This window comes from Vigna unguiculata, chromosome 6 (assembly GCF_004118075.2).
Source record: "Vigna unguiculata cultivar IT97K-499-35 chromosome 6, ASM411807v1, whole genome shotgun sequence".
NCBI classification, from domain to species: Eukaryota; Viridiplantae; Streptophyta; class Magnoliopsida; order Fabales; family Fabaceae; genus Vigna; species Vigna unguiculata.
This window is the reverse complement of record NC_040284.1, coordinates 11,766,605-11,776,222: the sequence shown is the minus strand read 5'-3', so window position 1 is coordinate 11,776,222 and position 9,618 is coordinate 11,766,605. Positions and strand designations below refer to the sequence as shown.

General features: G+C 34.4%; 1 protein-coding gene across 2 annotated transcripts; it reads left to right on the top strand.

The window, feature by feature from the left end:
* The first annotated feature begins 530 nt into the window (after positions 1 to 530).
* On the top strand, positions 531 to 9,122 carry LOC114187876 (protein argonaute 4-like). Of its 2 annotated transcripts, none has more exons than XM_028076264.1 (23): positions 531 to 839; positions 2,249 to 2,503; positions 2,604 to 2,809; positions 2,910 to 3,131; positions 3,229 to 3,365; positions 3,442 to 3,539; positions 3,626 to 3,723; positions 3,869 to 4,034; positions 4,160 to 4,276; positions 4,359 to 4,466; positions 5,637 to 5,699; positions 5,795 to 5,908; positions 5,981 to 6,146; positions 6,232 to 6,344; positions 6,683 to 6,820; positions 6,945 to 7,075; positions 7,301 to 7,366; positions 7,685 to 7,748; positions 7,822 to 7,933; positions 8,015 to 8,088; positions 8,250 to 8,344; positions 8,448 to 8,479; positions 8,572 to 9,122. In XM_028076264.1, the coding sequence occupies exons 2-23, from the start codon at positions 2,252 to 2,254 to the stop codon at positions 8,745 to 8,747; spliced, it is 2,748 nt and encodes a 915-aa protein (XP_027932065.1). In that variant the 5' UTR covers positions 531 to 839; positions 2,249 to 2,251; the 3' UTR covers positions 8,748 to 9,122. The 2 variants fall into 2 exon arrangements, with proteins under 2 accessions (XP_027932065.1, XP_027932066.1); XM_028076265.1 differs by lacking the exon at positions 531 to 839 and adding an exon at positions 1,104 to 2,013.
* Positions 9,123 to 9,618: the final 496 nt, after the last annotated feature.

Here is a 9,618-nt window from a genome sequence, read left to right as displayed (position 1 = left end):
ATAAGAGATATTTTGTAAACTAAATGATGTTAATGAAATGAAATTATATTAATTGATTTTCTTAATCATCATAAAAGTAATTACTTTTATATGTTATATTTTTAGAAAGTAATTTGTTGTGTTATCAGAAAGTAATTTGTATGAAATTATTTCCATAACAAAATTGCTGTTTTAAATTTCAAAATTCCAATACGTATCCATGTCAAAAATATATTCAAATTGAGTTTAAAAGTTCATTTGTGAAAATTCAAAAACTTATATATAAATGTATTAAGTATATAAATATATAAATATATAGATATATAAACATACATCTTAGAAATATTAAGAAATATAACATGCATAATTTTTATTATTAAAAAAATAAAATTTATGTACATAAGTGTTCATTTTGACATACTATCAATAATACTTATGTCTCAAATAATGAAAAAAAGAAAAATACACTGCCACAGTTTATTTAGAAATTATAATAAATTAATGGGGAGCGGTCCATTAATTTCTCAGTTTCTTGTGAACCCACAACGCACCCAACCCAAGACATACATGCTCCATTGTCTTGCCATGCGTGTGTTTCATCCTCGTGTTCATAGCACCCAATAACCTCCTTCAATCTCATCCCTTCATCCAATCCCAAACTCAAATCAACGTCTCCCATCTCTTTACATGTCACCAGAGAGAGATGACCTCATTCAGAGACTTTAAAAAACAGTGTTGACACCTAACTTCTTAAAAACATTCTGAACCTTCCTCCCTCCTTGGTTCAGTGTGTATCCCAGTGATTATTCTCTCTACCTCTACGGAAGAATTTATATTACTAGGGTTCCGTTTCCTTGGAGGTTACTCTTTGTTTGTTGCCTTTTGAAATGAAACTGTTGTTTTGTTGTTGCTTTGGTTGAGTCATGTGGTGGTGTGATTCTAATGCTGCATTGCTGTTCTGGTTTCGGATTTTGTGAACCTGGGTTGTTTCTCTTGTTGGGTTCGCTTTGTTGTATAAAAATGTTACCTTGTGGGTTGTTTGACTGTTTTTTTTTTTTTTTAGTATTTTACTTCTGAAATGTTGTTGCATGTCTTCTGTTTTAGAAATATATAAAAGTAGTTTTTTTTTCTTTTTGCAATTTTCTTTTAGAGTTGGGATTCTCTTTGTCCGGGCTTACTGGTTTGAGTGTTGATTCTAAAGGAAAGTTTTTTTTTGTTGTTTCTTTTTCATTTTGTTTCTGTTGATTTTGACAACAATAACTTGTGTCAGCAATGTTTTTCCGTTCATTATTTTGATTTTTTTTTTTTGCTATTTTGGGATCGTTAAGCGTGCCATTTGGGATCATTTTTTGTTTTTCCTTTTAGAACATTTTGGGGATAGGTGAAAAACCCTAATTTCTTGTCATGCATGTCTTTCGTTTTTGGGTATTTGTAATAATGGATTATGATTAACTTCTGGATGCTGCTTTTACTGAAGATGACATTTTTATTAGATATTATGTTGAAAGCTAGCTTTTGTTGCTCCAAGTAACAACTATTGCAATTTTTGTACATGTAATTTATCAACTTCAAGATCTCTCTCTCTTTTTTTTTCCCGAGTGAAATTCATAATTAACATCAACAAGAAATGATGTTTTTTTATTTTCTGAGAAAGGCAATTCAATGGCTTACGATTTTCAAATGAATGTGTTTAAATTGGGTCCGAGCAACGTTAGTGCAAAACTTATGCAAAACTTATACAGCAGCCGCAGTTGTAGCTGCAATTGTTATTTTGTAGGCTTTCAAAACCTTGGTGTTTTTGCAGCAGAGACTGTGGCTGTTGACCTTTGATTAAAACCTTGCTCAAGTGGGTCCCTAGCAGTTGTAGCTGCAATTTTTATTTTCTGAGAAAGGCACTTCAATGGCTTACGTTAGTGCAAAGCTTATATAACAGCCGCAGTTGTAGCTGCAATTGTTGTTTTGTAGGCTTTTAAAACCTTGATGTTTTTGCAGCAGGGACAGTGGCTGTAGACCTTTGATTAAAACCTTGCTCAAGTGGGTCCCTAGCATTGCTTGCATACACATTTTAGTTTATGAAATTATGAGTATTAACTCTGCTTGGTTCTATCCTAGTTTATGTGTCAAAAACTTTATATGACAGTCCTACGATAGTAGTCATCAACTTATCTTTTGTTGTTTTCACACCACTTGTTTATTGGTATGGTTATAGTTATTATCAGTATAATGCGATCCTCTGCTTTACGTTATATCCCTCACTTCATATATACAGGCCATGGATTCCTTTGACCCAGAAGGAAATGGGAAGGAGGAGTCGCTTCCACCACCACCTCCTGTTGTTCCCTCTAATGTTGTACCTCTAAAAGCTGAAGAAGTACTCTCTCATGCTGAACCTGTAAAGAAAAAGGTGTCTCGACTTCCAATTGCCAGACGGGGTCTGGGATCCAGAGGAACGAAAATACAATTACTAGCCAATCACTTCAAAGTTAATGTCGCTAAAAGCGATGGACATTTCTTCCATTATAGCGTATGTTCTTCATTTGCTTTTGGTTTATTATTCTGAGTTTGCCTAATTTTAGTGTCACTTGAACTTGGTGCTTACAGTATTACACAATATTTGCAAACAGGTGGCTTTTACTTATGAAGATGGACGTCCTGTAGAAGGTAAGGGTGTAGGGAGAAAGATTATGGACAGGGTGCAGGAAACGTACCATTCTGACTTAAATGATAAGGACTTTGCATATGATGGGGAGAAAAGTTTGTTTACTCTTGGCTCTCTTCCTCGGAACAAGCTTGAATTTGAAGTTGTTCTGGAGGATGTCACCTCTAACAGGTAGAAAGAAGGAGACATTGTTATTGTTTTGGCCCTACAAATTGGTTTTCCTATTATTTTGTCAACAGGATATCTTTTTAATTTGGCTTTTGATTTGTAGGAACAATGGCAATTGCAGTCCTGATGGTAATGGGGACAATGAGAGTGACAGAAAGAGAATGCGGCGTCCTTATCGTTCAAAGTCATTCAAAGTAGAGATAAGTTACGCAGCAAAAATTCCAATGCAGGCCATCACTAACGCTTTACGTGGTCAAGAGACGGAGAATTTTCAAGAAGCCATCAGAGTTCTTGATATAATTTTGAGGCAGCATGCTGCTAAGCAGTAAGTAAATAATGCTTTCTTCTTCCTTGTATTAGTAACTGCATTTTTTTTGAATGATTATTACCTTGATAATTTAACTGTACATTGTTTATTGCAGAGGCTGCTTGCTTGTACGGCAATCCTTTTTCCACAATGATCCAAACAATTTTGCTGATGTAGGAGGTGGTGTTCTTGGTTGTAGAGGATTCCATTCAAGTTTTAGAACTACACAGAGTGGCCTGTCTCTCAACATAGGTTAAATCTGTTGCCTGTATGCTATCTTCTTAAGTCAATATATTTGGTCTAATTCTTGAAATTCTAATTTGCTTAGATGTTTCAACTACCATGATAATTACTCCCGGGCCTGTGGTGGATTTCTTAATTTCCAATCAAAATGTTAGAGATCCTTTTCAGCTTGACTGGGTTAAGGTGAACAAGTTCTCTGAAAACATTTTCATTATCCTTCATTGATCTTCAAGGCTTTGGTCTGATCTTATCATTATTTTTCCTAACAGGCCAAAAGAACCTTAAAGAATCTGAGGATTAAAACCAAGCCATCCAATCAAGAATTCAAAATTAATGGGCTCAGTGAACTCCCATGCAGAGAGCAGACGTATTGTTTTTGAATTTTCTTAAATTCCTTTGGCTGTTCATGGCCAATTATTAATAAATAGCTAGTGTATTGTGCTGCACAGTCATTGTATTGTTTTTCATTTGGTGTTGTGTTGATGTTCATAAAGATGGTGTGAATTTTTCAGTTTTACTTTGAAGGGTAAAGGTGGAGGGGATGGTGGAGATGGTAATGAGGAAATCACTGTTTATGATTATTTTGTGAATGTTCGAAAGATAGATTTGCCATACTCTGCTGATCTTCCATGTATTAATGTCGGCAAGCCTAAACGCCCAACTTACTTTCCCATTGAGGTATGTTAAGGGTTTTCTTTTTTAATTTTTCATTCTGCTTTTGTTTGTATTAAAATGTGTACAGATTGATTTTAGTTGCATATTTTGTTATTATCAATTACTTGTTTTCTCGCTTGGTTTTATAGCTTTGTGAATTGGTATCCCTGCAACGGTATACAAAAGCTTTGACAAGCCTTCAAAGGGCCTCATTAGTGGAGAAATCGCGGCAGAAGCCACAAGAAAGGATGAAAATTTTGTCTGATGTGAGTTGTTATGCTAAATTGGGTGATACAAATTTAATCCATTTGTCTGGAATAAGGAATCTTACTATCATTTCTGCTGAAGGCACTTAGATGCAGCAACTATGGGTCTGAACCTTTGCTCCGTAATTGTGGAATTTCTATAAGCACTGGTTTCACTGAAGTGGAAGGTCGGGTTTTGCCTGCACCAAGGGTATATATATATTCATACCATTATGTTTATGAATCTTTTTGTTAGATTTATGTTGCACTAAAAAATATAAAGTGAATGATATTTTCTTTATGGTTTGCCTGTACCAAGGGTGTATATATACCATTGTGTTTATGAATCTTTTTGTTAAATTTATGTTGCATTAAAACATTTAGAGTGAATGATATTTTCTTTATGGTTTACGTGGTTACGGAATGAATGACGGGAGTGACGTTGTTGCTATAATATTCTGGGTGCCTTGTCAAGAGATAGTTTGAAAAGTGATTTACATCTTTACCTTGTAGCAAATGCCATGGTAAACTTCTATTTTCCCATTTAAGTAAATAAGATAGAAATGGGCCTCTTAAGTAACCCCTAATATGGGTTTACATGCTTTATCTTCAGAAAATCCCATTTACTTTAAATCATCAAAACTTTCTTTTGTGGTTAAAATATATCAGACATGGGTCATAACGGGGATTCTTTCCACAACAATCTGAATTTTCTCCTAAGATATCTTGTAACTATCCATCAATGAGTGGTTAACATGTAATTAACCAAGGGTGGGTATCTATCAAACGATTGCCTAATTTAAGAAATGACTCTGTTCTCTTTGTTACCAAGGATGTGTGGTTATGCCTTGATGTTGGTGGTCATAATTGTAAGTCATTAAAGTTTATGCCTGCCCTTGACCCATTAGGCAATTCCATTATATTTTTTATGCTTGCCATTATGGAGATCCCGAACTATTTATTTTTGAATTTTAAGTCAGTCGATGTTGTGGTGGAATATTGAGATGTCGTTCTCCCTATATTAACTAATAATATTTTTTTTGTAATCCTCCACACTTCTTGATTTTTTGCAGTTCATTTGATGTTGCGTAATCCAATTTCAAGTGTTTTAATTTGTGTAACTCTATATCTACTTGTGCTAAATTGGTCTTATTATATGGCTTTATTTGGTAAATAGATTTTTTCCTAGAAATAATTGCTTTATTTTTTCAAAGGTTCACAATGTTGGGATAAAAAAGCAATTATTTATTCTAAAAGCGGAATGAAGCAGACTCATTTTACTTAATTGTGGACAGTTAATATTGATTTCCTCATTGCTAATCACAAATGTCAATAATATTGAGTTATGGTTTGAAAATAATTATTGAATCTTCTTCAATAGTTGAAGTTTGGCAACGGTGAGGACCTCAATCCAAGGAATGGGAGATGGAATGTTAGCAGCAAGGTATTTAGTTTAGTTCTATCCATATTCCTGTGTAGTTTTAATATTTTCTACCTTATGACAATATCGCTGAGATTCTAATTGCTTTAATGCTTCAGAGGTTTGTGGAGCCATCAAAGATAGAAAGATGGGCTGTTGCTAACTTTTCAGCACGCTGTGATGTACGAGGACTTGTGCGTGACCTGATTAGAATTGGAGATATGAAAGGAATTGTAAGTTCTTTAACTTTATATTAGAGAACTGTGGAAGTGTTACTCTGAAATTTAACTCTTTGTTTTTTGTAGTCGATAGAGCAGCCGTTTGATGTGTTTGATGAGAGTCCTCAGTTTAGGCGTGCCCCACCCATGGTTAGAGTTGAAAAGATGTTTGAAACCATCCAGTCTAAGCTTCCTGGTGCTCCTCAGTTCCTTCTCTGTTTGCTTCCTGACCGGAAAAATTGTGATATTTATGGTTAGTGATTTTAGTTTTAATAGTATATTTACTCCCAAACAATTTTCGTGTTCCCTAGATGAAAAGTTTATTTTTGACATTGAAGGTCCATGGAAAAAGAAGAATCTTGCTGATTTTGGAATCATTAATCAGTGTATGTGTCCTTCAAGGGTCAATGATCAATACCTTACCAATGTTATGTTGAAGATCAATGCCAAGGTATTTATAGTCAGTGGTGATATTTTTGGTAATATTGTACAGCATGTTCATATAGGCACATGCCTGTAAAACATGTTAATATCATAAATAGATGAAGTGTGATGGACGCTTTCATGACCATTCCCACATAGTAAGTTTTCACCTGATTGTGATAATTTATTTTTATTGCAGGCCGCTAAAGCTTCTTTTCTGTAGTTTGTAATGTCACTCCAAATAAACTAACACCTTAATGCCTTTCCCCTTTTATTTTCTTGAGGCTTGGTATAATTGTTTTATATTGCTTTGTTGAGTATTCATTGAAGGATTTTTCCCCATTGAATTTGTTTATCGTTATGCAGCTTGGTGGATTAAATTCATTGTTAGGTGTTGAACATTCTCCTTCTCTTCCCATTGTTTCCAAAGCTCCTACCCTCATTCTGGGCATGGATGTGTCACATGGCTCTCCTGGGCAAACTGATATTCCTTCTATTGCTGCGGTAAATGATAGTTAGTCTTGTGTTTGTTCCTAAATATTGTCTGTGCTAAGCCTCAATTTTGGAGGAAAGTATACTAGTTTTAAGTGTTAGCCTGCATGACTGATGTTTAAGCATGCTCATGCAGGTGGTCAGCTCTAGACATTGGCCTCTGATCTCTAAGTACAGGGCTTGTGTTCGTACCCAATCTGCGAAGGCTGAAATGATAGATAATTTGTTCAAGCAAGTGTCTGAAAAGGAAGATGAAGGCATCATGAGGTTAAGTAATTCATAAATTGTGGTTTAACAACTGCATTGATATTTTTGTAGTACCTGATGCGTGGATATAAGGTTGTGCTGTGTTTTGAATATTTATTTTCATTTTGTCTTGTCAGAGCAAAAGTTCAAATTATTATTTGTAGTTCTATTAATTGTTACTGGCTATTTTTCCTTGATGATCGGTGTACAAGGATTGCCTAGATTGATGGGTTTTAATTTTTTCAGGGAACTTCTGCTTGATTTCTATTCAACTTCTGGAAGGAGAAAACCAGAAAATATTATCATATTCAGGTATTTTTTTTTTTTAAAATGCAGCTTCTGTTGATTTTTTCTGTTTTTTCTTGTTTTTTCATTTTGGTAATTACATCTGTTAATATTCAAGTTTTTTGGCAAGTCATATTATAACCTATTGTGACCAGGCTTTGTTGTTGTATAAACCATGTTTGCTTTTTCAAGTGGTTCAGTTATAATATTTTTATTACTCTTCTATTAATTTTGTATGGATGGAAGTATTAAGCTGATGCCTTCTGATATATTGATTTAATGTTAATATGTTTTACATTTCTGATTCAACTGAACAATGTTTGTTCTCCTTTCTATCTATTATAGGGATGGAGTTAGTGAGTCACAGTTCAATCAAGTTTTGAATATTGAACTTGATCGTATCATTGAGGTATCGATGCTGGTCAATTGTGCTTTTTAAATACTGATCATTTTAGTCACAGAACTAATCTTTAAAATGTCAGGCTTGCAAATTTCTGGATGAAAATTGGGAGCCAAAGTTTACTGTAATTGTTGCTCAGAAGAATCACCACACTAGATTTTTCCAGCCTGGCGCTCCTGAGAATGTCCCTCCTGGTAAGTGTTATAGTTTTCTGCTGTAAGATTTTTTAGATGGAAGCTATCTGTTCCCCTATTTATCAACCTTGTCTTTTGTAGGAACTGTTATCGACAATAAAATTTGTCATCCCAGAAATTATGATTTCTACCTTTGTGCACATGCTGGAATGATAGTGAGTATTCTTGCTTATATATATATATATATATATATATTAATGTGTATGTATATGATGTATATTATTTTAGTAGTTTTGAATTTGCATGCTTGTGGCTAGGTTTGTGAGGCTACCTAATACGTTTATATTAACATTTTCCCGCTCTAAATTGTGCTCAGGGAACTAGCAGGCCTACCCATTACCATGTGCTGTTAGATGAGGTTGGTTTCTCTCCGGATCAGCTACAAGAGCTTGTCCATTCATTATCATACGTGTAAGTGAAAAGTTTGAACCTATTTGTTTTATTGCATTGGACTTATTTTACAGTTTGAGTTGAGATCAATCTAACCAAAATAAATTGTTTGTGAATATGACAGGTATCAGAGGAGCACTACTGCAATTTCTGTTGGTAATAACTTTTTGTACATTAATTATAATTCAAATGTTATGTATCTATTGATTTATTGAAACATTGGGTATAAACTATCTTCCTGAATGCAGTTGCCCCAATTTGCTATGCACACTTGGCGGCGTCCCAGCTGGGGCATTTCATGAAATTTGAGGATAAGTCGGAGACAACATCAAGCCATGGTGGAGGGAGTGGTGCTGGTGCTGTTCCGGTCCCTCAGATGCCTCCTCTGCATGAAGTTGTGCGCAACACAATGTTCTTTTGTTGAGTGAGGCCTTAAGTTGCCTTGCTTCTTTTGATGAAAAAGCTGTACATGAGTTATGTTGCTATCTATGCTTCATGTGGACGGTTTAAGACTGAAAAGTAGGTTTCTCTATGTGGAGGCTTTGCTTTCTAGAATAAGGGTTTTGCAGGACAAATGTGTGCAACACAATGTTCTTTTTGTTGAATGAGGTTAAGATATGCCTTTGCCTCTTTTGATGAAAATGCTGTACATAAGTTATGTGGTAGACTGCAGAGTACTCTTCTCTATGTTGAGGCCTGCGTTCTAGGCCATGCCTTTTTTATGTTTTTTGTGGGCCCTATCTCTTTTGCACTGCCAAGACTTGTTCTTTTTTAATGCATTTTAACTTTTGAGCTTTTAGATGGTTGATGGTGTTTCTTACCGTAGCATCTTATTTATTGCAATCATGAGTTGAATCTTAGGTTTTGTTTTATTGTGTTGATTGGGTTTTTTTTTTTTTTTTTTTTTTTTTTATCAATTTTCACTAAAACATGTTTTGGGGTATACCAATTGTGTACGGATTTCCCTCACCAGTACTTATTTTATTAAGAGTCTTTCTTAGTAACACTGCATTTTTCCAGTAAACTTTGCTTTATTTTTGGGAAGTTTCTAATAGCTTTCGCTGTTGAATTTTAATTATTAATATAAAATGTGATAATATATTTATATTGATAAATTAAAATTTTTGTGAAGTATGAGGAGAAAGGAATTTGTTGGGTTTTTTATTGTCAAATTAAGAATGTTATGACAACTTATAACCCTAAGGAGATTCGGATGAGACACAAAAATGGGTGCATTGATTTATTATCTGTAATTGATTTAAAAGACTTTTTTTTTTCTCTTAAAGCAAAACCGT

What these genes read in the sequence shown, in the direction of transcription:
- LOC114187876 (XM_028076264.1), top strand. Translation starts at nt 2,252, where the DNA reads ATGGATTCCTTTGACCCAGAAGGAAATGGGAAGGAGGAGTCGCTTCCA. An exon ending in GAAAAATTGTGATATTTATG is followed by an intron (nt 6,147 to 6,231) that starts GTTAGTGATTTT and finishes TTGACATTGAAG; the next exon opens with GTCCATGGAAAAAGAAGAAT. An exon ending in GTGCACATGCTGGAATGATA is followed by an intron (nt 8,089 to 8,249) that starts GTGAGTATTCTT and finishes AATTGTGCTCAG; the next exon opens with GGAACTAGCAGGCCTACCCA.